Source organism: Cervus elaphus, chromosome 4, assembly GCF_910594005.1.
Source record: "Cervus elaphus chromosome 4, mCerEla1.1, whole genome shotgun sequence".
NCBI lineage: Eukaryota > Metazoa > Chordata > Mammalia > Artiodactyla > Cervidae > Cervus > Cervus elaphus.
In genome coordinates this window covers 53,405,516-53,433,291 of record NC_057818.1, presented here as the reverse complement: position 1 = coordinate 53,433,291, position 27,776 = coordinate 53,405,516, and the positions used below count along the sequence as shown (strand labels likewise).

Sequence of the window (27,776 nt, the reverse complement as noted above, 5' to 3'; positions counted from 1 at the left end):
AAAATGGATCATTAAAAAAAAAATGAACTCAGGTTCCCCAGGCTCGTGGGCAGAGAGTGGGGCAGACTGCTTTGCTGCTGCTGCTGACTAATTAATTAAGGGGGGAGGATTTTTCAGGGGGGTCTGAGACAGGGAGGACATGGGTATATTCTGCCAAAGGAACGGCAGACATGCAGACTCCCCCGTCCCCACACCACCCCTCCCCATATGTCTAACATCTTAGATCAGGAGGCCCTGCTCACCTATACCCCATCTGTCCTTCCCCGTTGCTGCCCTCCCTTCATACCTGTTTTCTTTGCCATTTGGCAACAAGGATGGGCGTTCAGCCCCCGGGCGTTCTGTGCAAACGTAGGTGTTTCTGCGGGTCATCATGCTGGGAGGGAGGTTGTTCTGTAGGAGACAAAGCCAGGAGGAGAGTGAGGGGGCAAAGGGACACTCCTTAATCCCTTTTACCCTCTCTGGCCTCCCTCATTAGGAATGAGGCAGGGGCCTGTGTGTGAACCAAAAGTGAGTAGGTGATGGTTTACTTTGGCTAAAGACATGAAAGGTCAATGGGTCATGCCAGCAATGCAGGCTGAGAGTCGTGGGGGGCCTTGGAGCTGGGGGGAGAGAAGGTCACGGAAAGTTTCCAGGGGGCAGCCTTGCCCACCTCTCCTCTCCCAGGCCTCCCCCACCTCTAGCCATATCAAACTTTTAGAAACATACTTATTCGGGCCATGTTGAGAGGCACGTGGCATCTCAGTTCCTGGACCAGGGACTGAACCCAGGCCCCCTGCATGGGAAGGCGGGGTGATGACTGCTGGACTGCCAGGGGAGTCGCATCTCTCCTCCTAAAGGCCTTTGCACAGGCTGTCTCTTCTGCTTGGGTCTTCCTCCTACCTTTCCCTCTGACTCACTCTTAGGGATCTCTCAGGTGTCAGGTCATAACATATCCCTGCTCTGGGCCCTGGCTGAGTCAGCTACCTTCTTTGTGCTCCCATCTACAGCCTTGTATTGTATTGGCCACATTACTTTGTACTGACTGCATCTGTTCATACATACATCTCCACCCTGCATTGCACTGAACTGAGGACAGGAATAGTGTATCAGGATTTTGTTGCCTCATAAAATGTGCTGGGAAGTGATCCTTTTTTCCCTCTGGAAGTCTGCCTAAGATAGGTATTATTTTTTCTTTCGATGTTTGGAAGACTTCCACCAGTTCAGAGCCATCTGGGTCTGGCATTTTCTTTATGGGGAAGTGCTGAGACTGTTCAGGTTTTCTATTTCTTCTCGGGTCAGTTTTGGTGTGTTTCTAAAAGATATTTGTCCATTTTGTCTAAACTGTCAAATTTATTGGCATAAAGTAGTTCCTAGTACCATCTTTCTTTTTATGTCACAATGACGCTCTCCTTTTCACTTCTGATACAGGTAATTTGTGCTTGCTATCTTCTTTCTTCTTTTTTTTTTTAAAACTGAAGTATAGTTGATTTACAATGCTGTGTGTTTTTTTCTTAATTAGTCTTGCTAAGGTTCCACTGACTTTATTAATGTTTTCAAAGAATCAGCTTTTGGCTTGTTGATTTTCTCTAGTGTGCATCTGTTTTCTCCTGTATTGATTTCTTCTCTTTATTATTTCTTTCCTTCCATTTTTTGGGGGAGGGGGTAATTTGCCATCCTTTTTAGTGTCTTGAAAGTGTGGATATATTTCAACAATAACAACAGCTTTCATTCATTGAGTGCTTACTGAGCCAGGCACTCTGTGAAGATAGCACAAGATCCTCCCGACACCCCAAGCTCTTTGATGAGCTCATTTCTCAGGGTGGCACTGAGAAGCTCAGAGAGGGGAAGTCACTTGCTCGAGGTGACACAGCTCATCAACGTAACGCACACGCTGGTCTATGCGGCTTCCGCATCCTGACCACCTTCCTGTGACTAGCCTCCACCTCTGTCTCCTGACGTTGAGGATATTTTGGTTCTCTCAGCTTGTGTTATAGCATTCTAGGGAGCTGCAGAAGAAAGCCAAATGCTACATTCCCCAGAAACTCTTCGGCAGCCCAGGTTCTGGGTATGAATGGGATCTGGCAACCTCTGCTCTTGTGGAGATCTGGGAGGTGGAAATGGGGTGGCAGCCACCTTCCTGCCCCCTCTGACTTCTGCTCACACAGGCAAGACAATGGGATGAGGGTCTCTGCTTCAGCAGGGCACCAGTGCTGCTGCTCCAGACCTCTGGGCAGCAAGAGGCTCTTCTGGTGGAGGATGACGTTTCTGAGGCTTGCATCGTAGCCCTGACTTTATGTTCTTGAGCTCAGCAGAGCTCGAGGGGGCCTCAAAGGCGCGAGCTCCCTTGGTGGGTCAGCTCTGCCGTGGTAAGGTGTCTCCTGTAGGTCTTGTCCTGGGCCTGCTCCTCCAGCCCTTCCTACAATGGTGTAAGCACCACAGCTAATTCTCCATATTAAATCCTTCAAGTTGAAAGCACAGAGAAGTTCTTTTGGACACTGAATCCTACCTTATACACCAGAATCGAGTACAAGCTCAGGCAGAGAGCGTCCTCAATACATGTGTGTTGAGTGAATGACCGAAAGGAGGTAACAGAACCCAGTGCGGTGGTCTGGGGACCAGGAGGGGTGGGAAATGACGGAGTGCGAGAAATGTGACCCAGCTGACACTGACGGGCTGGGCCACAGGCGGGGGGCGGCCCGGCTGCCATCCCCCCAGCACCCCCCCAACTCACAGGGGTGCTCGTGCTGTCCTTCCGCCGCTCTGGGATCTCTGCCTTGTTGGGGTTGTGGGCGCTGCTGACCATGGGGCTGGAGGGGGGCAGCCCGCGGCTCCCACTCCCCGCAGCACTGCAGCTCGCCTTCCGGCCTGGCAGGCGCTCCTCCTTCAGTTCCGCCTCCCCCGTGCTGGTTGGGCTGCGCTTGGGGTGCAGGGGTGCAGGGGATGGGCCACCTGGTAGAGGGAGGGGACAGTGTTGCGCTGGCGTCAGCAGAAAAAGCAACAATCTACGCTGGGTGATCCTTAGAACCTCAGGATTCCTCGTACGGGCCGTTCTGACAACGTCTAAGTGACATGTAGTCACGGACTCAGAGGCGCCACATAAATGACACAACACATGTGCAGGTTATTCACTAAATCCTACTTCTTTTTTCTTTTTTTTCAGACCAAAAGATTGGGAACAGCCTGAACACCCCTTAATATGGGAATAATTATACAAGTCTATTGCCACCCAATGGAATACTATGCAACTAGAAAAAATGTTCACATACAGAAAGATCTTCAAGATAGACTGTGAGGTAGAAAGGGCAAGGCTAGGTATGAGGTCTACAGTGGGCTATCATGTGTTAAAAAGAGGACAAAGTATATACCTATCTATATCTATTTATCTGTACTTGTTTATAATGAATGTTGCCCAAAGACTATCACTTCTATTAAAACAGGAGAATATCTTTATGGTATATTAATATATTAACATTGTATTTATACATCTTTATGCATTTTCATATCTTTCTCCTTCTTTTCACGTCTGTCTCTTTATATATTTATATATGAATAAAACTTCTCCAAAAGAGTTCATATAAAACTGGTAACAGTGGCTGTTTCCAAACGGGGCTAGGGGCTGGGAGAAGAATGTAGGACAAAGATGTTTTTACTGTCTGTGCTTTCTGCACTATCGAGTTTTGAAGGATGTGACTATTAATTTCAAAAACAAAACAAATTTAGTCCCTTTAAACATCTTGGAAATTTATGGTTTTAGAACCCAGGGGTTAAGGGTGTTCTAGAACTTCACAGAGTCAGAACTTCTGTGTGTTAAAATTCAGAAAACTTAATGCTCAAAAGTCCCAGGACCATAACAAGCTCTACAGTGACAGACACAGGACACCCATCAACCATCTTTCATCCCCCAGACCCTGGAACCCAGAAGGTCTCCATGTGGATTATTTTTAAAGGTTATCATGTTCTAATCACAGGTTGTTGGAATCACAAGCTTCTCAGGGTCTTTCTGGGCCAATCTCGCTATTGTATAGGGGGGGAAAAGGAGACCCAGCGAAGAGGAATGGCTTGACCATTCAGGATACTTCCTGCTCAAAACTAAGCTTCCCTGACTTCCCTCTTCCTGTACTAGTGCCTGTCCCAGAGTAAGGAACAGGGATGAGAAGTAAGAAACAGAGTAAGAGAAGTAGGGATGCAAAAATAATGGAAAGTTGGAAATCGCCTTGGCAGTTATTTAACTATTAAACATAGAGTTACCATACGACCCAGCGATTCCACCCTTACGTACACACCCAAGAGAAACGAAAACAAAGACCCACACAGAAAATTACTCACAACAGCCAAAGATGAAAACCCAAATGACCCTCCACTGATGATGCATAAACAAAATATCGTATATCCATGTGATGGAATATTATTTGGCAATAAAAAAGTGGAGTACTGATACATGCTATGATATGGATGAATCTTGAAAACATGCTAAGTGAAAGAAGGCAGCCACAAAAGGCCACAGATTGTATGATTCTAATTATAAGAAAGGTCCAGAATAGGGAAATCTATAGAGACAGCAGATTAGTAGTTGTCAGGGGTGGGGGGCTGGGGTGGATCGGAGATTTGAAGTCGATGGCTAAGGGCTGGAGAGTCTCCTTCCAGGGTACTGACCATGTTCTAAAGTTGGCTGTGGCGAAGGATGCACAAATCTGTGAACACACTAATGCCACTTAATTGTATATTTTAAATGGGTGAACTGCACAGTATGTTAATTATTTCTCAATAAAGCTGTTAAAAAATATAGTGAAGATGATTAAGATGAGAGTGTAGGTAGAGATCTCTTGCAAGTTCCCATGTCTCATTTATGGTGGCAGTGGTCGTGGGTCTATTTTCTGCAGGAGATGAGATATCTGTTAGTTGAAGAATGTAGGATGCAAGCAGGTGTCTCCCCAGCCCCTTCCCACTAGTAAGTGTGGAAGAGAGACAAGAGGGCAGGCTTTCAGCAGCCTTATTGTACAATGTGTCCTCCTGTGTCCCAGTCAAGTGGATTAATCCCGACTGGACCCTGATATCAAGTGGATCAAAGAGATTTCAGCTACTATTGAGCTGGCCTCTAAAACTGAGTTGTAAGAAGTTAAGAGACTGGGGAAAAGGTAAGGCAGGATATGAAGAAAAGAAAGGAAGAACCAGGTGAACAAAGAAGCAAGACACAGAGTGTCTGTTCTAGGGTTGGCTGCTTTTCCATTGTCTAATCCCTTCCTGAGCCTGGCTGCCTCCACATTCCATGCAATGTCCCTGCACCTTTATAAGACGTTTCTCCCTTGGTTGCAGTTGGCTCGAGCTGGTTTCTGCTGCTTGCCAGCCAGAGCACTCTGACATCATGCAGGTCGGGGCCTTGGGGCCAGGCAGGGATGTGCACGTGCTGGGGCGATACTCACAGAAGTCGCTGTGCCTGCGCTGGCGGTGGTAGGTGGAGGAGGAGCCCCGCTGCCCTTTGCTGTGGCTCGTGCCTTTGCTGGAGCTTGTTCCATTGGTGGTGTCGCTGGGCGCCCGCACCCGTGCCAGGGCCAGCCCCGGGGCACCCCGGTCCCCACCCTCCTGCAGGAAGATGACAGACGAGGAACCTCAGCCCCTTCCCCTCTGTCCCAGAGGTCTCCCTCCACCCCAGGTATCGCGCATCCCGAATGTCCCTGACGCCTTCTGACCTCAGTCTTCCTGCCCAGCAGGAGGTAGGTGGCGGTCACTTCGTTGTACTTCTGGCTGGTCAAGGCCTCTTTGATTTCTTCCCGCGTGTAGCCCATACCCACCATCACCTCTGGGAGAGGGGGATGGAGAGGAGGTTCAGTCTCCCCAGACCCTTCCCTTTCACTCTTTTCTGCGTCACACAGTAATGCCTGCACTTTGGTCTGTCCAGTAATCATTTCCCCTCTGCCAGCAGCACCCTGGTTTTCCTTGGAAGAATATTTCTTCCCTGCTCAGATCCCCCAGCTGACTCCTGCCTGCTCCAAACCCCAGGGGCAGGCATATTACTCAGGTCTGGCCAATCAGAGTGTTCCATCCCCAAGGCCACACTGATTGGCTCAGGGTGGGCATATGACCCACTTCTGGCCAATAAAAGAGTGGTCCATCCCCAAGGTCAAACTGACTGCTTCAGGGGTAGCCAATGGGTCCCACCCTACAGCTTCCATTGGAACATTAGGAACGTGGCTTCTCCTCCTGCTGAGGTGTCCGGACCACTGGGATATGCTGTTGTCAGTTTGCTCCTGCAGGGAGAGCTGCCTGGGAAAAAAGTCACCACTGAGAAGATTCCTAACAACTGTCTCTGAGCACCTGGATCCAGCTGTGCCTGAAGGCGGGTATATCATGGCCTTTTCAGTTATGTGAATGAAATAACATCACTATTAGGTTAAACCACATGAAACTGCTCATACTGTTATTTTCTGAGCTATGAAAATGGTGATTTCATATGGATCAACCAATTATTATTTTCTGGTTGAAGCCAGAATGGCTTGGGTTTTCTGTTACTTGCAACTGTGAAGTCCTGATTAACACAGCCAGATCTGATGGTGGCTTCAATTTCATCAGCTGCAGGGTGAGAGTTTACTAGATGGTTCCTAAGGGGCTCTTCCAGGGCTAATGCTTTAGGGTCAAGTGTTCGAGGGCTCTGGGCTGAAGGGATTGGGACTGAAGGGGTGGTGAGTGAGGCAAGTGCCAAGGTGGGAGTTTTTCTCAAGCATGCAGATTACTGATGGCTTTGTCCAAACTCTCCTGGAAGTCACCTGTGAGTTCTTGTGGGTTAACAGTCAAAGCTAACACAACAGTACTTATTACATGCCTACTATGACACAAAGCACTTGTTACATGCCTAATGTAAGTGCTTTATATAAATTCATTCATTTAACATTCATAACAAACTTACAGGACAGATTCTATGATGATCTCATTTTATAGACAAGGAAACAGAAGCACAGAGAAGGGAAGCCACTGGCCCAGGGTCACACAGCTAGAAAGTAGCAGGGCAGGGACCAGAGCCCAAGCTTCTCTGCTCTCCCCAGGTGCCTTGCAAGGTTCGCTGACGGACTAACCAAAGGGGTAGGTGCTGGGAAGTTCCCTCTCTGGGCTCTGCAGCCCCCGGCCCTGCTTCCCCTGACCCTCACCGATTCGCTTGGTGTCCCCGAAGTCCTCCTCGGGTTCTGTGTATGGCTTCAGCTCCTCACCCTCATAGCCGATGTTGATCCATTTGTCTTTCATGATTTGCTGCGGGATTCGGAAGCAGGACACAGAAGGGGAAAGAGAGAGATGTCAGAAGACACTGGGATATAAACATAGCTCCCAAATGGGGCTCCTGCCCTGCCTTGCCCCCCACCTCCAAGGCCCAACACCCCAGAATCGAGGCCATCCTGAGAGCTAGCACCTCTTCTCCCAACCCCCAGCCCCCATCTGGAGCCTGCCGAAGCCACCCTTCCTCCTCCGCATCATCTGGGCCCCCAGCACCCTGTAATCATCCTAGGAGCTCATTAGCTAATTACTGGCATGTCGGGGAGTGGGCGAGGCTGTTGGGGGGGGCGGTGGCATCAGGATGAGTCTAGGAGCCTTTTCCTGGGCTCCCATCACCTTCCAGGGGCGGATTAGACAGAGGAGAGGAACCGCGTCAGGCAACAGGGCTTCAGTGGGAGGGGTGTGGGACCGTGGGCTGAGCGCACCTCGAGAGTACAGCGTTTAGCTGGGTTCAGCACCAAAAATCTCCGCAGGATGCTCTCACAGTCTGTTGACATGTAGAAAGGGACCCGGTACTTTCCTCTGAGGACTCGCTCCCGCAGCTCCTGGGGGGATGGGGTTACTGGGGGAGGGGTCCACCCCACCTCCCCAACCATCACACACACACACACACACACACACTTTCTCTTCCTCTTTCTCAATCGCCCGACAGAAGTGACAGGGCCTCTAACTCCTAGCCCTGAGGTGGTGGGAAAAACCCCACCACTTTCTCTCGATCTCGGTTCCCATCTGTAACATGGGAACACTGTTACAGATGCAGCAGTTTTCAAATAGGTGTTTTTTTTTTTTTAAAAAAAAAAGCAATATAACTTTTCACTCTGAGGAAATCTTACAGAGTGGGTGAGTTCTATGAGCCAGATAAGAGGGGAGGTGGGCCAGTAGTTGGCCTCTGGGGCCTTAGTTTTCATATCTATAAACAGGGACCACAGCGCTCACTTTCCAGGCCAGGGTAGGAGTGAGTTTAGAGAAGTGAATGCCTAGCACGAGTCAGGCCCAGAGCAAGTGCTTTTTAAATACTAGGTTTAGGGAACTTCTCCAGGTAAGAAGCTGCTTTCCAATGCAGGAGACGCAGGTTTAATCCCTGGTCTGGGAAACTAAGATCCCATATGCCACGGGGCAACTAAGCCCACTTGTTTTCGCGACTAGAAAGCCTGCGTGCTGCCACAGCTGAGCCCGCGCTGTGTGTAGTCTGCTCTGCAGTAAGAGAAGCCCGTGTGCCACAACCAAGACCTGGCACAGTCAGAAATAAAAACAAAAGGAGAGACTAGGTCTACAAAAGGGGACGAGAGGGGCATCCTGCCCGTCCCCTGCACCTGTCTTTCCAAAAAGCTATGAGGCCCTGGCAGTCTCCAAGAAGGAACTCTGATTTACATGCTGACTTTTTTTTAGGGCTTTTTAGGAGGGCCCTGCCAAGGCTACAAAAAAAAAAAAAAATTCCATGCTCCATGGCATGGCAGACCTGGGGGAGCACCTACCATCCTGAACAAAGAACTGGGAGAGAGAGAAAATAGAGTGGGAGGTGAAGGGAGGAAGGGGTGTCTCTGGGTGGAGCTCTGTGCCAGGGCCTGGGCTGGGAGTTTCCTCGGGGTGCCTTCTCCTAACAGGGCGGGATGAGGCCTGGGCCTGGGGAGCCTCCTACACTGCACATTATCACAGCCCGGAAGGTCGTGAATATTTCATAGTGATAAGTATCACTTTCAGAGCCCTCATCATGAGCCAGCTGCGTTCTAAGCGCTTCACACATATGACATCTATGCTCACAAGGATGCTATGGAGCAGGGTCATGACGCCCATTTTCCAGAAGAGGAGACTGAGGCCCAGAGAGGTTAAGTCACTTGCTCTGGGTTTGTGCAGCCAGAAAGTGGCAGGGCAAGGGTTCAAAGCCAGGCCGTCGGGCCCTGGAGCCTGTGCTGTGTGACCACCGCTCCACACTGCCTCTGTCGTGTGATGCTGCGAAGTAATCAAAGGGGCACTGACCCCTCCACCAGGGCAGCTCCCAGGGGTGACACTCTGGCCTGATGCCAAGTCCTGGTGAAGGGCCTCACACACCCAGTCTGGCTGTAAGTGTCCCCACAAGGAGAGGTTCAGAAAGAGACTTGTACAAGGTCACTTAGCAAGGAAATGACAGAGCAGACATGGCTCCCAGCCACATGTTTCCTTCACCCAGCAAGGCCTGGGGAGCCTGGTGGGGAAACCAGGACAGCAGGAAGTGACAAGAGCCTGGGGCAGGTGAGATGCTGGCCTGGCCCTTTGGGAAGATCTCCTGATTTCACACTTGAGGCTCAGAAAGATTGTTATCTGATCTCATCAAGTCCTCACTCCGCTGCTATGAGGCTGGTGCTTTAGGGTCCTCACTGAACAGAGGGGGAGACTGAGGCTCGAAGGGGTTGGCTGATTGGCTGATGCCATGGCAACAAGGGGCCCCTCCGACTCATCACTCAGGGCTCTGCTGGCCTGTTCTTGGCAATGACTTCCCCGATCCCCTGACTGCTCCTCACGGCCACTTTGAGCAGGCCTGAGCATTCCTGCCCGAGTTTTGGAATTCCCACCCGAAATGCACCACCTGGATCCAATCAGGAGGAAACAGGGCAGCCCAGACCGAGGGAGGCTCTTTCTGTAAGATGACTGGCCTGAACTCATCACTGCCGGCCGCGGAAGACAAAGAACCGCTGAGGAGCTGTTCCAGATGAAAGGAGACTAGAGAGACAGGACAACCGAATGCAGTGAGGGCACCCGAGGGGACACTGGGGCAGGAGAAAAAAGTAGCTGCTGAGGATATTCTTGGGATGACTGATGAAACCTGAGCACGGGCCGTGGGTTAGAGCTGGGGACTGCATCAGCGCTGGATTTCCTGAGCGTGATTGTGGACGGAAAATGCCCCATCTCAGGAGATCCCGGCTGTACGCAACCTTCAGAGGGGGAAGGGACGTGGTGTCTACAACGGACTCCCATGTGTTCCATCGGGAACTGCGATGGCAGGGACAGCACGAGCGTACGCAGACACATAACATGCAGCACATGTGGCCACGGGCTGGCGATCAGCGCATCTCCCGAAAAGGACCACTGTCCTCTGTTCTAGTCTGACAACTTCTCTGTTGATCAGCATGTTTCAGAATAAAAAATTCAAAGGGAGGAAAAAAAAAAGAAACAACCCAACACTACAACTCACCCCACACTTCCCACCCCCTTCCATAGAACTGGCCAGCATCTAATGTGCTATATATTTTGCTTATTATTTTATTTTCTGCCTGGCTCTGTTGCAAGAATGTCAGCATGAGAAGGATTTTTTTTTTAAGTGCACCATTCAACGGTTTTTCAGTACATTCACTGAGCTGTTGCAGTCATCACTCAAATCCGTTTTAGAACATTTTCATTACCCCCAGGAGAAACCCTGTCATCCAACTCCCCCCGCCTCCCTCGTCTTAGGCAACCACTGATCTGCTCTCAGTCTCTGTGATTTGCCTGTTCTGGACACTTCACAGGCATGGAATCTACCACGGGGGGCCTTTTGTAACTGGCTTCTCCCACTCAGCCTGTTTTCAGGGATCACCCAGGGAGCAGCACGTCTCCTTTGTTCACCCTGTGTCTGCAAAACTTAAAATAGAGCCCGACTCGTGGATGGTAAACAATAACTATATACTGAGTGGATGGGTGAGTGAGCAGGATTTGAATCCAAGCTTGCCAGCTGCCAAGCACCCTCCTGAACCCTGACGCGGTCCTGCCTGACCCCCGTCTTGCCTTGAGAACTCGGCCCCACCCCTCCAGGCCTCTGCAGAGGAGGGATCTGGGGGATGGAAGCTGTGTAGGCCGGAGACCCCGTCCCCAGGGGAGTCAGAGCCCCTGGGCCAGCCCCGCCCAGCACCTTGAGGTTGTGCCCGTCGAAGGGCAGGGAGCCGCTGACGAGCGTGTACAGGATGACACCGAGGCTCCAGATGTCCACCTCCGGCCCGTCGTACTTCTTGCCCTGGAACAGCTCCGGGGCAGCGTATGGGGGGCTCCCACAGAACGTGTCCAGCTTCGAGCCCAGCGTGAACTCATTGCTGAAGCCAAAGTCGGCAATCTTGATGTTGGCCTCGGCGTCCAGCAGGAGGTTCTCAGCCTGCCAAGCAAGGAGGGCAGAGGGCGGATGTGCGCGGCACCAGAGCCGGACAGTCTGCAGCGGCCGCGGCCTTGTCCCTTCTTCCTGTGTGACCTCAGGCAGTGACTTTACTTCTCTGGACCTAGTTTCCTCATCCATATGATAGGGATAATCAGGACCTCACAGGGATGTGTGAGAACTAAGTGACTTAATCCGTGCAAAAGGCCTCAGACAATAGTTCGTGCCCAGTAAGCGCTATGTAATGGGCTTCCCTGGTGCTCAGCAGTAAAGAATCCACCTGCCAATGCAGGAGACGTGGGTTCCATCCCTGGTCCGGGAAAATCCCCTGGAGAAGGAAATGGCACCCCGCTACAGCATTCCTGGCTGGGAAACCCCCTGGACAGAGGAGCCTGGTGGGCCACAGTCCATGGGGTCGCAAAGAGTCAGACAGGACTGAGCGACTTAATAACAATAAGTGCTACATAATGTTAGCTCTTATTCTCCCATGTGGCCTGCAGGGCTGAAGGTCCTCAAGAAACCCCCTGCCTGTCTCTGAGTCTCAGTTCATCCAGCAGAAAAAAAAGGAGGATGGGCTGCTCAACACTTATAAAAATGAAAATCATTGCATACAAAACTTATTATGCACCTACTATGCACTGGGCTTTTAGACTATCCTTTATAAAAGTAGCTACATAATGAGGGGCTAAAGTACAGGTTCTAGAAGAACCCTAGCTTTGAATCCCAGCTCTACCACTCACTGGTTGTGTGACTTTGGGTGGATTACCAGCCCTCTTTGTGCCTCGGTTTCTGATGTGCAAACTGAAGGTCATTATAGCACCAGCCTCACAGGTGGTTTTGGGGTTCACTGAAAAGTGCTCATCACAGCACATGGGACAGAGTCAGCACTCAATAAATACTTTATATGCTATGTGTAGGTTTTTGTCTATTTTTGGTGGCAGGTGTTTGTGTATTTGCCATTTCATAGGCAAGGAAACCGAGGCTCAGTGGGGCTACCTCATGCCTCCCTGAGAGCATGAAAGTAGCAGAGTTGGAACCCAGAAGAGGCCTGCCATTTCCATAGCCCGAGTGTGGAAGGAGCCTCCAGCATCCCTCTTCTTCTGGTGTGCTAACTACACAACGATGCACAAAAAACCTACCCTTCAGAACGCTGCCAACCTCCGCCCTTCCCCAACCCAGTGTGTGGGGCTTCCTCCTGGTTCCCCTCCCTCCTGGTGATACATTTCGGTACCACCCTTCAGCACCTCTGACCCAACAAAGGGACAGAACCCACACAGACACACAGCGAACCTCAATCCAGGGGCACCTCCATCTTGCTCAGGGGTGACACTCCCCGTCATGGCATCTGAGGCTCCAGAGTTCAGCCCCACCCTCACTTCTGGGTTGCTCCTCCTGGTGGGTCCCCTGGGTGCACTAACCGGATCCCCGAGTCCCCTTTTAGCCACTTCCAGGACCCTCCACCAGGGGGCGCGCGTCCTTCAGGCTGTTCACAATGGCTCACTCACACCCCTGCAGGGCAAACTCCAGTCTCTGAGGAGCTGCCTCAGGGGGCTGTGTGGGGATTTCAGCAGCACAGAGGCAGTGTTTCCAAACTTCTACAGCAGTTTGACAGAATTTTCTGTTGTTTTTTTTTTTTTACTCTAATAATAATCATCTTAAAAATCAGGCTTGTATTTTTTCTTCTATTTTTTTGGTCTCACTGGGTTGCATGCAGAGATCTTAGTTCCCTGACCAAGGATCGAACCTCTGCTCCCTGCGGTGGAAGCATGGAGTTCTAACCACTGGACCACCAGGGAAGTTCCTTGGGCTTGTGCTTTATACATCTCTTTTTCCTTTAATTTTTATTACACTTTACCCAAGTCCCTGTCCACAATGGCTTGGGAACTGAAGCCACTCAAACAAACCCAGGATTCTGCGGTGGAAACCGTGAGAAGCAGTTCTAAGTACTCAGCCCAGGGCCTGAGACACAGCGGGAGCTCAAGAAATCACCATCATGACAACAGGCAACCTGATTCGGACCCGACACACGTTTCTTTCTCTGGTCTGGGACGAGCATTGCTGAGAAAGGAGGTTCTCTCGGCGGGGAGGTGTGGAGCGGGGGCCCTGGGACACAGCTCAGCCCGGTGCTGGGGCGGAGCAGGGGAGGCCCTGCTGAGTCGCCGGTCCCCGCCAGGCACTCGCCCTCCCTCTCAAGTTCAAAGATGCCTGTGACTACGATACCCTGGAGGCTGTGGGACTCTGGGGCTCTAAGATCTCAATTCTCGAGGCTTCCTGAATGTTCTAAAGTCTCCGGAGACTCTGAGAGTGACGTTCCTTCCTGGCTGCGCTCCAGCGACCTTGCCCGGACACATGTCGCTGTCCAAGGCCGCTCGGGGACACTTTGCTTCTTTCCCCTTTGTTCACTCCTCCTGTCCCCGCCCCCACCTGCTCCCCGCTTCGGCTGGCCTTGTTTTTTGCCACAGAAGCCTGGGGAAAAGTCAAGGGGTTCTGGACGCTGAGGGAGGAGCCCGAGGAGGGAAGGAAGGGAGACGTGGAGGGCACGGGGTGCCCCGGCGGGCCTGGGGACATGCAGGCGCCTGTGGGCTGAGCTGGGGGCTCACCTTCAGGTCCCGGTGCACGATGTTTTTCTGGTGACAGTAGTGCACAGCCGACACGATCTGCAGGGGCGGGGAGAAGAGGGGAGCCTGGTTACTGGTGGCCCCCAGGGCTCTCAGCCTCCCTCAGAGATCCCACGAACCCACCTGCGACCGAGCTCTGGACTCCAGGCCTCCCCAAGCACAGGCCGTGATGCTGGGTCCCCACCGAGCGCTAACTCTGCCCACTCCCCACTCAGTCACGGCAGGAAATGAAGAGGGAGCTGCACCCACACCGCCTCCACCCGGACACCTGCACGTCCCGTACTAGACACCGGGACACCCTCCTGGCAGGGACGTCAGCACCAAGGCAACAGGACTGGCCCCTCCTGACTTTCATGTCGAGAAACACACGCGAGAACATCATACACCCAAACTCAGACAGGCAGCCCCAACACACCAGGGCTTGAGCCCTGCGCACCAGTATAGCTGCGTCCAACAGCCGGACAGTCCCGGATCAACATGCTTGCTCTCTTCACCCGCCAAACCCTCTTACATACCTGAGCATCCTCACTGCCACGCACCTGGACGTCCACACTCCTCCTTATCCACCTGGACATCCTCGTGCCGTATACTCTCTGGCCCATCAACCTACATGCCCAGCCTTGGGCTCCCGTGCACCTCCTTACACACCCGAGCATCCTCACTGCCACACAGCTGAAACCATGCAGCTGGGCACCCATATATATTGTGCCCTCTTACCACAAACTTCAGATACCCCCACTTGGGGTCCCCTCACCCATACACCCCAGCTACCATATGCACTTTTACCCAAAGAGCTACACACCTATATACCTGGACACCCACACTCTTTTACTTACACACCTCAGCACCCTGGTACCTGCATGCCCTCTTAGGCACACTCCTATATACTGGGCACACCTTCACACTCACACACCGGACACTCGCCTACCTGGGCACCTCCATGCTTAGTCCTCTCACCCACCCAGCTAGGCAGCTGCACCCCTCCATCTGAATATCCTCACACCTGGGTCTCTGCATGCCCATGGCCACCTAACTGTCCACCTTCACCCCCACCCCGACTTAAGCCACGCCCCCAGGTCCTTCAACAGCCCAGACTCACAATCAGACCCTCGTCCCTGGGGACTGGGCGCCCCTCCCAGCCCCGCCCACAGCCGTGACCCTGACCTGTCGGAACTTGGCTCGAGCCTCCTTCTCCTTCATGCGGCCGTGGGACACGAGGTAGTCAAACACTTCTCCTGCAGGGCAGAGGCCGAGTGGGTCAGGCGGGGGACGGGGGGGGTGGCGCAGAGAGCAGGGCAGGGAGGGGAGAGGCCTCACCAGCACTTGCATATTCCATCACCAGGTACAGTGTCTTCTCCGTCTCAATCACTTCGAAGAGCTTCACTGCAATGGCCGGGGGGTGGTGGTAGAGGGGTTAGGCGAGAAGAGACCCCTCACCTTCCACCCATACTTGGTAACTGCGCATGTGCTGACCACGATGCCTCTTACTCAAGAATAGTCAATGGCTCCCTACTGATGGCAAGATTTTTCCAAACTCCCTGACCCCACTTGACCACTATCTCCACTTCCTCACAAGAATGTCAGCTCTGTGAGACTGGGGACATGTGCTTGTTGTCTTCACTGCTGGGCCCCAGAGTCTGGCACATGGGCAGCCACTCAGGGAATACTCACTGAGTACATGAACAGACGGATAAATAAATGTTGCGGCCACATTCAGGCCAGGCCATATCCGGCTTCACTGGTAAAGACCTCACTCTCTCGGCTCTGACTAATGATGACAATGACAATGGATGTTGCTGATGACAATAATCAGCGCGGCTCCCACAGCTTAGCTCCGAACTAAGTGTTCTGCATGCACGATCTTATCCAGTCCTCACAGTGACCTTGAAGTAATAAGCCCTCTTATCACCCCCCACTCCAGAGGAGGACACTGAGGCTCCGAGAGGTTGAGTGACTCACCCAAGGTCACACAGCCAGGAAGCAGGGATATTGCTATGAGAAAACAGGTCTTTCTAATTACTATAACAGGCAGTTCTCTCTTCCCCCTGATTCTCTTTTCCCAAGTGCCCTGGTTGATATCCACTGAACCCACTCCCTTCTCCTCACCGATGTTGGGGTGGTTTAGGCCCTTCATGATACGGACTTCTCGGAACAGCTGGAAGAAAGGAAAAAAGAGAAAGATGAGGATGGGGTGTTTCAAGGACCCCCTCCCCAACCTTTCCCCCGCCTTGCTCCCACTCCCTGGGTCTCACCTTTTGCAGGCTGCTGGGGTTCAGCTGGGTTTTGTCGATGATCTTGATGGCGACCTGGAGATGGAAGAAAGGGGGAAAGGTCAAGGTATCACAGGCCCTCGAGCTGGGAAAGGTTCCCTCATCCAGACACCCTAGTGTGTCCTTCCTTTGTCCCCTTTCAGAAACAGCCCTCAACCCGGGCCATTCTTAGTGGATGGGGATTGGAACCTCAAGGCCTTTGCATATGCTGTTCTCACCATGTCCAGGGAAATATCCCCTATTCCATCATGGGGTCTGGTTGGGGCTGCTCCAGGGGCCTGTCCAGAGTGAGGGTGACCGAGACCCTGAGGGGGGCCCTTTGGGAGGGCATCTCAGACCATTCACACGGTGGAACAAGAAATAATAACCAGAGCTCACATGCACCACGTAGTCACAAAAGCCAGGCCCTGGGCTCTGTGCTTTACAAATGACAATTCTTCTTTTTGGCCACCTGGTATGTGGGATCTTAGTCCCCCAACCAGGGAGTCAACCTGCACCCTTTGCATTGGAAGCAGAGTCAACCACTGGACCACCAGGAAAGCCCCTAAGTGAGAACTCTCTGAATCCTCCCAACAACCCTGTGAGGTTATCCTCATTTTCACAAATGGGGAAACTGAGGCACAGAGCTGTTCCACAACATGGCCAAGGTTATATGGCTGGGAAGTTTGTGGGCTGGGGTTTGAACTTGTGCAGCTTGACAGAGTCAACCTTTTACACACTTAAAATCTATAGCTAGTTTTGAAAAAGCTTTGGGATAGTCATTACTGGGGAAAAATCAAAATGTTATTGAAGCCTCTTTATACTTATCTTGCTGTTTAGCTAAGTTTTTATTTTGAATTACACATTAGGGTACAGCACTTCAAAAGTCTTAATCCAGCTTAGGTCTTCAGTTTTCTCAAAGAGTTTTGGGGTTACCTCCAGTCACCCCAGATCCACTGGATTACAGAACTCTTCCCCTGGGAGGTTCTGTTCCCTAAGAAACCCCTGGAGTCATGTTCAAAACTCACGTGAGGGGAATAATGCACTTTTTGTGGGGGAAGAGGGTTCCTAAGCTTCCTTTATATTTTCACAAATGGGTTTTTAATCTCGACAGGCACTTTTTATGCCAGTATTGAGATGATCATATGGTTTCTGTCCTTGAATCTGTGAATGTGGCAAAGTACATGAATAAATTGTCAATTTGAAAAGAACTGTGCATTCCTCAGATAAACCCAGCTTTGTCACCACACAGCTTTCTTTAATTGATATGTCAGAGTCTATTTGCTAATATTTTGTCGAAGGTTTCTCTCTCTATATTCACACGTAAGACTGGCCTACGGTTTTACATCTCGCCTGATTTCACTGTCACTGTTGAACAAGCACATAAACTCGGCAGCGGAAACTCTCTAGTCTCTGGAAGTAACTGGCACAAAACTGGAATGTTCGGTACAATCTGCCCATAAAACCACTGGGGCCTGGTATCTTTGGTGAGTGTGGCATAGACAGCGTGAGAGCAGGAAAGACTGCTTCCTGTCGCCTTCTCTAAAACTGAAAGAGGTGAGAGGGCTCATAAACACACCCACTATCTGTTTTTCTCCCCCACTGAGGGTGAGTTAGAGACTCCCCTCCATTTCTGCAACACTGCTGCCACACCCAGTGTGTGCATATATACACACACACACGCCCACCTTAGAAGGCCGGGTGGGGAGGGTGCGTAAACATGAACAAACCTCTTGCATTCTCAATCAAGATCACTACAAGATTCCATTGAACCAAAGTCCACCATTAAAACAGGGAGGTGGCCTAGGTGTAGGGGCTTCCCAGATGACAGTAGGGGCAGAGAACCCCGCCTGCCAATGCAAGAGATATAAGAGACATGGGTTTGATCCCTGGGTGGGGAAGATTCCCTGGAGGAGGACATGGCAACCCACTCCAATATTCTTGCCTGCAGAATCCCATGGAGAGAGGAGCCTGGTGGGTTACAGTTCACGGGGTCACAAAGAGGCGGACACGACTGAAGTGACTTAGCATGCACGCACGGCCTCGGTTTAGGCACAAAAGCCACGTGACTTCAAAGGGACCCTGCACGTGGCTTGCCTGTGATCTGACTGAGACAATCCCACAATTCCAGGGATGCCTGAAACTAGCTCTCTTCTCCTACTTGGGTTGTTCTAGAACAAAAATCTGAGATGTTCTGAGAGTGAGATTTACCTACGCTCACAAAGCCAAGTGAGGGCCAAGCCTGACCTCCTCCCACCAAGCACCAGGGCTGCAGGATTCTGCCCCCAGCCCTGCCCCTCCCCTCACTGACCTCCCGACCGGTAAGGATGTGGCGGGCCAGCTTGACTTTGGCAAAGTTGCCTTTCCCGATGGTCCTCAGCAGGCGGTAGTTGCCCACGTGGGGTTGCTCCTCGGGACAGGAGGCGATGGAGTTCCGGCAGCGGGCGCCCAGGGAGCGGCTGGACCACGACGGGCCCTTGTCCGAGGAGCGGCCGCTGCCCAGGGTGCCATGCTGAGTGGGGGAGACGGAGGATGAGTGGCAGGCAGTGCCCGTCCATCCCGCCAGTGTGCTGGGGCGGTTAACTCCAGCCATGGCCACTGCCCCCCCTCAAGGCCCTTTGCAAACCCACGGGAGACAGAGGCCTTTGGTTCCCCTATCCTCTCCAAAAAGATGTCTCCAAGAACAAAGATGCTGGGGGCCCCCCAACTCTTAGGCACTCGGGACCCCAGATATCAGCTGTCTTCCTCTTTACCCCTCCCTGTGATCAGGCTACCCCTGCCTCAACTTCCTTTCCTAATTACTGGGACCTCCATCAGCTCCAAGATACTTTATTCTAATGCTGCAGCCCTCAACCCCCATGTCTGAGCTCAACCCTCTACCCCAACCGTCACTGCTCCCAACTTTCCATATTATCTATCTGTCCCCACCCAGCCTCTCAATTCCATGGCAAACCCACCTATCAACATTTCACTCCCAGTTTCCTGCTCCTAATGTTTTCTTCTGATCCTTACTGCCCCCAGTTCTACTCCAAACACTGTAACCAACCGTCTTTCATTCCACCCTGACACTGTAGGTCACACCCTGAACCTTCCTCCTGTAGGAAACTTTGTTGCCTCCTCGATCGCCCCCCACTGCCACCACCTCCCTGTGAAACACCGCAGCTCCATCCACACTGGGACCCGCGGTCTCCCACGCCACGCCACAAGCTGTCCCTGACGTTCTGTTCCTGCCGTCCTGTCCCTCCTGGGCTTCTCCCCACGCAGGTCACCTGCCTGCTCCTGGCTGCCCTGCCCTCATTGTGAGCCCCAGGGACTGTGACTCCCTTTCAGAGCTGGGGCCCAGGGTGCGGGAGACAGAGGCCCCAGGCAAGACAGCTCAGCTCAGATCCTGTGCTGTCCCTGAGCCCCTCCCAGGGCTGGGGGATGGGACTCAGGAGGATGGGGAACTGAGGAAGAGAGAAGGCTAGATATGCGACAAAGAGGAGGGCCCAGGGCAGCTCCTTGCAGGGACTCTGCCAGGCCACTTAACAGTGATGTGGACCAACATCTAATGAGCACTGGTCATTAAGGTATCATCATCCCCATTTTACAGGTAGGGAAACTGAGGCTCAGGGCTGCGCGGGTGGCTCAGATGGTAAAGAATCTGCCTGCAATGCAGAAGACCTGAGTTCAATCCCTTGGTTGGAAAGACCCCTTGGAGAAGGGAATGGCTACCCATTCCAGTATTCTTATCTGGAGATTTCTGCGACAGAGGAGCCTGGAGAGCTACATATAGTCCATGGGATCGCAAAGAGTTGGGCATGACTGAGTGACTAACACTTTCACTTTCAACTGAGGTTCATAGCTGGGACCTGAACCCAGACCATGTACCACAGAGCTGATGTCTTCCCCTTGGCCACACTGCACTGCCTCACGCTCCTGTCATTTTTATTAAGTGGCCTTTACTATGGGCCAAATCCTGGGCCTTAATGCACCTCATCTGCATTTAACCCCCACAGCAGCCCACTGAGGGCGGCACCAGCACCCCCACATTCCAGAGGAGAAACTGAGGCTTGCGGTGAGATGCTGCCTTGTCAAGGTCACACGGTCCATTCATAAGAAACAGGGAGGTAATGTTCCCGTGAGGGGCAGACAACCGCAGTGCTGGAGCCCTAGCCACCCGCCTGCAGCCCACCGTGCCACCACCCTGGCCTCCGAGGGGGGCCCAGTTATGATCCACACTCCCTACACGGGGACCCCAGGGCTGAGGAACGGTCAGGACCTTGCCCAAGGTCACAGGGCAGAAGGAGCAGAGTGCCTAGGATTTGAACCTGGCTCTGCAGACTCCTGAGCCCCCAGCTCCTTCCCACATCCCCCGCTGGGCTGCTCACAACCCTGGGCCTCCTCCCAGGGGAAGGTGGGAAGGGAGCTGGAGATCCTGGCAGATAACGGCTCTGATTCTCACCCAGATAAAGGCTTGGAGAAGAATCCCCATTAGGTGGCACCAGGGGAGCCAACTGGGGCTGGGCTGGCATCCCACTGAAGGCAGCGTGGCTGAGGGACCCTGCAAGGGACCGCTGGGGCAGTGGGTGATAAAGCCCCCAGGGGCTGGGGGCGGGAGCTAAAATTGGCCAGCACCAGCAGCTGGCCCGGCTCCCTCCCGACCGGCTGGCGCCCCAACACTGGGCCTGTTGCTAGGGAACCTCCAGAGGCTGGGTGGTAGGGGGCCTGGAACTTGGGCATGACCCCACATGGCTCTTGTCATGGCAGGCGGCATCACATCCAGGTGGCAAAGGACGGGGGTATGACCTCGGATTCCACAAGGAGAGAGGTGACCCTCTGCCAGGACCGACAAGCAGGTCTCACAGACTAGAGTTGGGAGGAGAGGGGAGAATTAAGCATCCCCGAATTTCCCCACACATCTGAACAAGAGAAGGAAGTGCTTGTATGAGCCCTGTTTGCCGGATGAGGAAACTGAGGTTCAGAGAGGTGAGGTCACTTGCCCGAGGTCACACAGCTAGGGCGGGACAGAAACTAGATGTGAACTTATGCTTCTCTGGATAACCAAAGTCATAACAACAACAACAATAATAGCAGCTACAATAGGCCTGGCCCTATGCATCTTACTCACAATCTCTCTTCGGCTCCTTTTACAACATCCCTAACAGGGAGGTGCTACCATCAATCCCATTTAGAGGTGAGGAAACTGAGGCTCCATGCAGGGAATGTGCCTGCAAGCCCGCACAGCAACCCATGACAGGCCTGCACTGAGGGTCCACCGCCGTCTGACTCGCACCCACAGTCACAATAGCTGTGAACACGTGTGGAGCGCGTCCTGTGTGCCAGGCTTTGCCCCTATCATCTCGACTAATCCTCTGAGGAATTCAAGTGATCACCCCCATTTTGCAGGGCAGGAAACAGGCTCAGGAGGCGAGAACCAGCTATCTGAGGTCACAGGGCAAAGCGGCTGGCAGAGCCAGGCCTGTGGGCTCCCTGTCACAGCCTGGGGTGACTGGGGGAGTGGTGGTTCTCATTGGAGACTCCAAATCAGAGTCTGGCCCGGAGCATGATGGCCGGTGGCAGCAGTGGTGATGGTGATGAGGGACAGTTTTCTGAGGCAGGGTCCTGCGAGGCGAAGGGACAGAGACAAAACTCTCTGGTGGGCACCTAGGGTGAGGGTGGCTGGGGATTGGCAGGGAGCTGGCAGAACGCCCTGGGGGGAAAGCGATGAAGAACCCAGCTGGGGAAAAGTCTGGCATTGTTTGGTGGGAGAGTCTTTAGAAGCGCTGAGAGTAATCAGAAATCAGGGAAATGAGGAATTGGGGGAATCTCCCTGGGGTTGTTCTGGGCTGTGGTGTAGGGGCAGGGGGACCTGGGAATAGAGGGAAGGGTCCAAGCCATGGGACAGCGGAAGTCAGCAGCCAAGGATACCTGAGCCAGGGGCCTGGGTCTTGAGAAAACTCCTAGAAGTTAAAGAAGAGGGTTTCTAGGTGCAGTCCCTGGAACCAGAGAAAGGTCCAGGGGCCTGAAATCCTGGGGAAGGGGCTTCCCAGGCAAGCAGTGGATCCAAGGAACAAAGGCTGAGCCTGGTGGGAGGTCAGGGGCCTAGGAACCTGGGGAGAAGGCTCCCAGAGGACAGACCCCAAGAGAAGAGGGCTTAGAGCAGGGCAAGACCAGAGCTTCAAGCCCAGGAGTCTTCTGGAAGAAAGATCTGGGACCAGTCCTTGTGAGCTAAGGAAGGGCTCTGACGCTGAGGAGGGGGCTTCCCTAGGAGGCCAGACCCCCTGGCAAGGAAGAGGGAGGCCCTGGGGGCAGCGGAAGGGATGGGGGCCTGGAGCCTAAGGGGTGAGGTAGTATCCTGTGAGGAGGGGGGGGTCACAGGGTTGGGGGCTTGAGGAGGGGGCTTGCCTGAAGCAGAGGAGTTGATACAGGAAGGATGAGGCCTGGAGTCAGACTGGTTCAGGGCCTAGAAATCCGAGACTGAGCTGGGGGGGCCTGGAAGTTGGAGGCCAAGGTTTCCTGGGAGAGGAAGAGACCAGCGAGGGTCTGGGGGGATCTGTGGGGATGGGAGGTGCTGAGGATCCAGAGACAGGGCTGCTTGGAAGATGGGGACCAGGCCTTGGAAGTGGAGAGACCTTGAACAAGCTAGAAAGGGCCCTCGGCCCAGGAAAGGTGGAACTGGCTTCCTGTGAGGGGGTGCCCACAGGAGCCAGGAGGATTCTGGAGGGCCGGAAAGCTGTGGATGAGAGGAGGGGATCATGGGGAGCCCGGCACCCAGATCCTGTCGGGGAAGGCCAGGGGCAGAGGCAGCACCGGGCCAGGCCTTCCTGGGTTGGGGAGCGGGGGCCCGGGCTGGGCCTTGGGGTCAGGAGCCTGGCAAATCCTGGAGGGGGCCAGCTGTCGGATGCGGGCGGCCTGGAGGGGAAGGGGCTTAAGAACACGCCGGAGAAGGGAGGGGCTCCTGCAACGCAGGGGAGGGGGCTTCCTGGAGAGAAGAGACCCGAGCGGAAGCGGTCTGCAGAGGGACAAGAGAGGGGTCCCGCGAGGGGGGCGCCCCCAGGGGTCGGGCTGGGCTAAGGAGTGAGTGGGGGAGGGTCGAGAGGCCTGGAAGTCCGGGCGGGGGTCGGGGGGTGGCGGGCCGGGCTGGGAAAACGAAGGTAGGGGCTTGTGTGGCCAGGGGCACAGCAGGACGAGGGGTTCGGCGGCCAGACCCAGCCGGGGCTCCCCAAGGGGCCGGGCCCCACTCACCGTGTCCGAGTTCCGATCGTTGCCCGGGGCCAGCGCCGTCCGCGAAGACATCTTCTCCGAGTCCCGGGAGACTGGGCGGCCGGGTCGGGGGGGGGCGGGGGTCCCGGCGTCCCCTGTCGTCCCCTCCCCCCCCGCCGGCCTGGGGACGCGAGCTCAAAAGCTGGGCGCCGCGGACACCCGGGTTCGCGCCGTGGAAGAGGGGGCAGGGCGGGGGAGGGAAAGGGATGCCGAGGGTCCTAGTGGCCCCGAACGGCGGGGGCCCGGGGCGCCATGGGGGCGACGGGCAGGCGGGAGGGCGGGGGCCGGGGAGGGGGCGCGGAGCCGGCCCGGGCGGCGGCGGAGGGAGGCGGCGGAGGGGCTGGGGAGGAAGGGACGTCAGGGGGCGGGGCGCGCGGGGCGGGGCCACGGAGACCCCGCCCCCCGCCGCCGGCACTTAAAGGCGCAGGCCGGGGCCGGCCGGGCGCTCTGGGGGCGGAGGCAGGTCTGGGCTCGTCGGCTCGGAGCAGGTTCTCACCGGAGAGCGGAGACTCACCGGAAGAGAAGGAGTGAGAAAGGCCGAGGCACGGTGCCAGAGGCGCAGAGACGGGGAGGCCCAGGAAGAGAGACACAAAGAGACACAAAGAGATCGAGAGACAAGGGCAGGGAGAAACAGAGACACAAAGAGATGAACAGGCAGCCAGACGACGGAGTGGCCAAAAGACAGAAAGGCAGAACGAGGGAGAAACGCTGGGAGAGACAGACAGACAGACAGGGTGAGAGACACAGAGAGCGACAGAGACTGATCGATCCACGCACAGAGACAGAAGGAGGGACGGAGGTGCAGGGACCCGAGAAGAGAATGGAGAGAAAGACGCGGGACTGACAGAGAAGCCCCCAAAGGCAACAACCAGGCCGGCGGCGCTTCCCTGTTCTCCCTCCCAGCCCCGCCTCCTCGCCAGTCCAGGAAGCTCTGGGGACCGCGGGCTAAGGATGCTTGCGGGGACGGTGTCTGGGCGGAGCCACTGAGGAAGGGTGACCAACCTCTCTAGCCATGCTGCCTCCCACCTCCCAGAAAACTCCAGGCCCCAAGGTTGTGGGTTGCAGTCTCCTTTCCTTTGCGACCCAGTTGAGGTCCCAGGACTCTGTGTCCAGCTCTGAGACTCAGGACAGGCACTGGCTCTTTCTGGGCCTCAGTTTCACACTTCTGTAAAGGGAGGGGGAGGATCTGCATGCTGCCTTCCTAGCGGGGCTGAAGTAGGTGCAAAAGAACCTGGCCCAAGTATTCTGCTAGGCAAACTGAGACCAGAGAGGTCAAGGGCTTGGCTGAGATCACACAGTGCCGTGGGGACCATGCGTCCCCTCCAGACCAGGGTGGAGTGAAAGGAAGAGGGACACTGTCCTGGCCTTGGATTCAGCCCTTGCCTGGGATCGATGTCTGTGTGAACGTCTTCCTGAACCTCAGTTTCCCTTTCTAAAAAACTGGTTTGACAATGATAGCAGCCTGCTGGAGCCAGCTCACAAGCTGATTGTTGAAGTCTCAGGGATTTTGGAGCTGGTAGTTAAAGTCATTATTAAAAATTAAATTATGCAAACATACAATTAAATAAATGATATTTAAAGCAAAGATAATAGTCATCACGTCCTAATTATTTTACGTTTTGTTCTTACGTGTGATCCTGAGGTTATTTACATCTATTGTATTCTATTACAGTGAAACTGCTATGTAAGGGGTGACGGCACGTCTCTTTTCCCCCAAACGCTTTCAATGATGTCACCCTGGTAGCCTGGAATTAGCCATGGTGGGAATATTTACACCATGGAAATTGGCACCAGCTACAAAGAAAGGCTTTCTGCCCTCACTCGGCAGAGAGCTGGTTGTAACATATTGACCTGTATATCACTGCTTGATACTATCAGCTACATCTACTCACAGAGGCTTCCTCTATGCCAGGCTCTGAGCACTTCATCCTTTTTGCTACACCATGAGATTGGACCATCATTGTCACCCCTGCTTACAGAGGGAAAACCACATGCTGAAGTCCACACAGCTGGTACGCAGCAGGGCTGAGATTTGAGCACAAGCGTCACCAAACTCCACAAAGTAGGCTCTTGGCCACTGTGGTTTCCTGTCTCTGGAGAGTAAAAGTAGCAGCCTAGCTCTGCGACAAATTAATGAGACTATGTAAGGAAAGCAAGCAGTTCTTGCAGGAACAGATTAGAATTTCTTAAACGGGTGATATTATTATTATTCAACAAATGGAGCATCTCAGGGATGGTGGGAGGCAGAGAGGGAGGAACTCAGAATGTTGTTCCGGAAGCTTTGGGATCCCAAGGGTTCTGCGGGATGATGGGTGGGGTCTTGGGAACGGGATAGAGGCTGAATCCGCCCAATCCCTTCCCAGCCCTAGCGCTGACAGCTGCAGTTCTCCGAAACACCACACGAGGGCAGAAGATCACCTCCCTACACAGGTTGCCCACCACTCTTCAGGGCTCACCCTGGTTCCGTAGTTCCCAGTATGGTCCCCACCTCATTTCCCAGATGGGGAGACTGAGGCTTAAAGAAGGGAGGCTGTGGCATGGATAACCTTAAAAACTTATGCTCATCAAAAGAAGCATATAAAAGACCACTTATTGTATAATTCCATTTATAAGAAATGGGCTTCCCAGGTGGCTCAGTTGTAAAGGAATCTATCTGCCAATGCAGGAGATGAGGGTTTGATCCCTGGGTCGAGAAGATTTCCTGGAGAAGGAAATGGCAACCCATTCTGGTATTCTTGCCTGGGAAATTCCATGGATAGAGGAGCCTGGAGGGCTACAGTCCATGGGGTTGTAAAGAGTTGGATACAACTTCACAACTAAACAACAACAAATTTATATGAAATATCCTGAACAGGTAAATCTTTACTGACAGAAAGTGGATTCAGGGTTGCCAAAGGCTGGGAGAGAGTGCAGTAAGGAACGACTGCTAACAAGTTTTAGGATTTAAGGATTTCTTTTTGGGGTGGTGAAAATGCTTTGGAATTAGATAGTGGGGATGGTTGCCACAACCCTGCGAATATACCAAAAACCATTGACATATGCTTTAAAAGGGTGAATTTTATGTCATAAGAATTACAGCTCAATAGAAAATTAAGTTAAAAAAGAGGGAGAGATCCAACAGTGTCCATGGCCCATAACAGATGCTTGGTTCCAGCCCGGCCTGCCTTCTCATTATCATGGGTCCACACTGACTTGGGGAGGACAAAGCCTGTTTCTCCCCTTGCCCTCTCGGCCACCAAATCAGCCCCTTCCCCGGGGCCCTCTGCTGACAAATCCAATCCTTAAATGGAGGCCTTCAGACCTTGGCATCTTAACCCCTGATGCACTTATTCCAACCTAATGTCCCCAGAGCCTTCACTGGGGCTAGGGGAGAAGAAGTGATCCCTGAGCCCAGCTCCTGTCCCTAATGTCAACCCTACCTCACCCCAACCCCAACTGAGCTGAGGCAAGTGATCATTCTCTCAGGCCAAACACCTGGGATACTCTGCCTGAGAACCCAAAGGGCCACCTAAGCCTAAAACCTAGCCTTGAAAGTAACCCTAATCCTGCATCTCACTCCATCCAACCCCCAACCCATTTCTAGCCCCAACCCATCTGCCCTCTTCATCCACAACGTCCCGTCCTTAGCACTGCTCTATCCCCACTGGTGCATTCATTCCATTAACAGATCTTTACTGAGCACCTTCTATGTGCCAGGTGTGTATTTAGAGCTATCACAATGAACAAGGTAAGCAAAATCTGCACTGAATTTACGTTTAAATGGGACAGTCAGAAAATCTACCAGGGAGCCAGAGGGACTTGATCATTTCAGGTTGTAGAAAGTGCTACAAAGGACCTGACAAATCAGAGCAATGTCTCCGGGGAGGGAGGAGAGTACGTGCAGAAGTGCTTTTGCTGGTCGGGAACCTCTCCTTGGAGGAAAGGACCCTGGAGCTGAGACCTGGGTAATAAAGAGAAGACAGGCGTATGAAGGCGTGGGGACAGGGGCTTTTAGGCAGAGAGAACCACAGAAGCAAAGCCCTGCGCAGGGCCACCCCTGAGGCCTCCAACCAGCCCCTGGTCCCAGCAGAACCTTCCTCCATGTCTTTACCTCAGAGCGGGGAACTCACAAGAGAACTTCGGGGCCCACAGCCAGCATGGGGTGTCTCTGGGGGGTACCCAGGATGGTGTTGTCACCTTGGAAGGTGTGAAGAGCAGACTGGGGGGGGTTGCCAATTCCGGTTGGGGTGGATGAAGGTGGGGCCTGACTGCAGCCTTGTCCCTCTTCCCAGCCCAGCCACAGCCTGGCCTAAAAGGGCAGACAGATAACAAGTCCTTCCCGCCCCTGGC

At 53.4% G+C, this 27,776-nt stretch overlaps 1 protein-coding gene across 2 annotated transcripts in view; it reads right to left on the bottom strand.

Moving 5' to 3' along the window:
* Nucleotides 1-23,800, bottom strand: part of MARK4 (microtubule affinity regulating kinase 4) — a 29,937-nt gene extending 6,137 nt beyond the window's left edge. For both annotated transcript variants that reach the window (XM_043899478.1, XM_043899476.1), the window contains exons 1-14: nucleotides 23,430-23,800; nucleotides 18,514-18,714; nucleotides 16,206-16,259; nucleotides 16,060-16,108; nucleotides 15,271-15,336; nucleotides 15,118-15,188; nucleotides 13,936-13,992; nucleotides 11,102-11,338; nucleotides 7,665-7,784; nucleotides 7,119-7,218; nucleotides 5,667-5,776; nucleotides 5,400-5,559; nucleotides 2,711-2,928; nucleotides 287-390 (exon numbers count right to left, since the gene is read on the bottom strand). In XM_043899478.1, coding sequence (XP_043755413.1) covers nucleotides 287-390; nucleotides 2,711-2,928; nucleotides 5,400-5,559; nucleotides 5,667-5,776; nucleotides 7,119-7,218; nucleotides 7,665-7,784; nucleotides 11,102-11,338; nucleotides 13,936-13,992; nucleotides 15,118-15,188; nucleotides 15,271-15,336; nucleotides 16,060-16,108; nucleotides 16,206-16,259; nucleotides 18,514-18,714; nucleotides 23,430-23,480 — 1,598 coding nt within the window. In that variant the 5' untranslated portion in view covers nucleotides 23,481-23,800. The remainder of the gene's footprint in view (nucleotides 1-286; nucleotides 391-2,710; nucleotides 2,929-5,399; nucleotides 5,560-5,666; nucleotides 5,777-7,118; nucleotides 7,219-7,664; nucleotides 7,785-11,101; nucleotides 11,339-13,935; nucleotides 13,993-15,117; nucleotides 15,189-15,270; nucleotides 15,337-16,059; nucleotides 16,109-16,205; nucleotides 16,260-18,513; nucleotides 18,715-23,429) is intronic.
* Nucleotides 23,801-27,776: the final 3,976 nt, after the last annotated feature.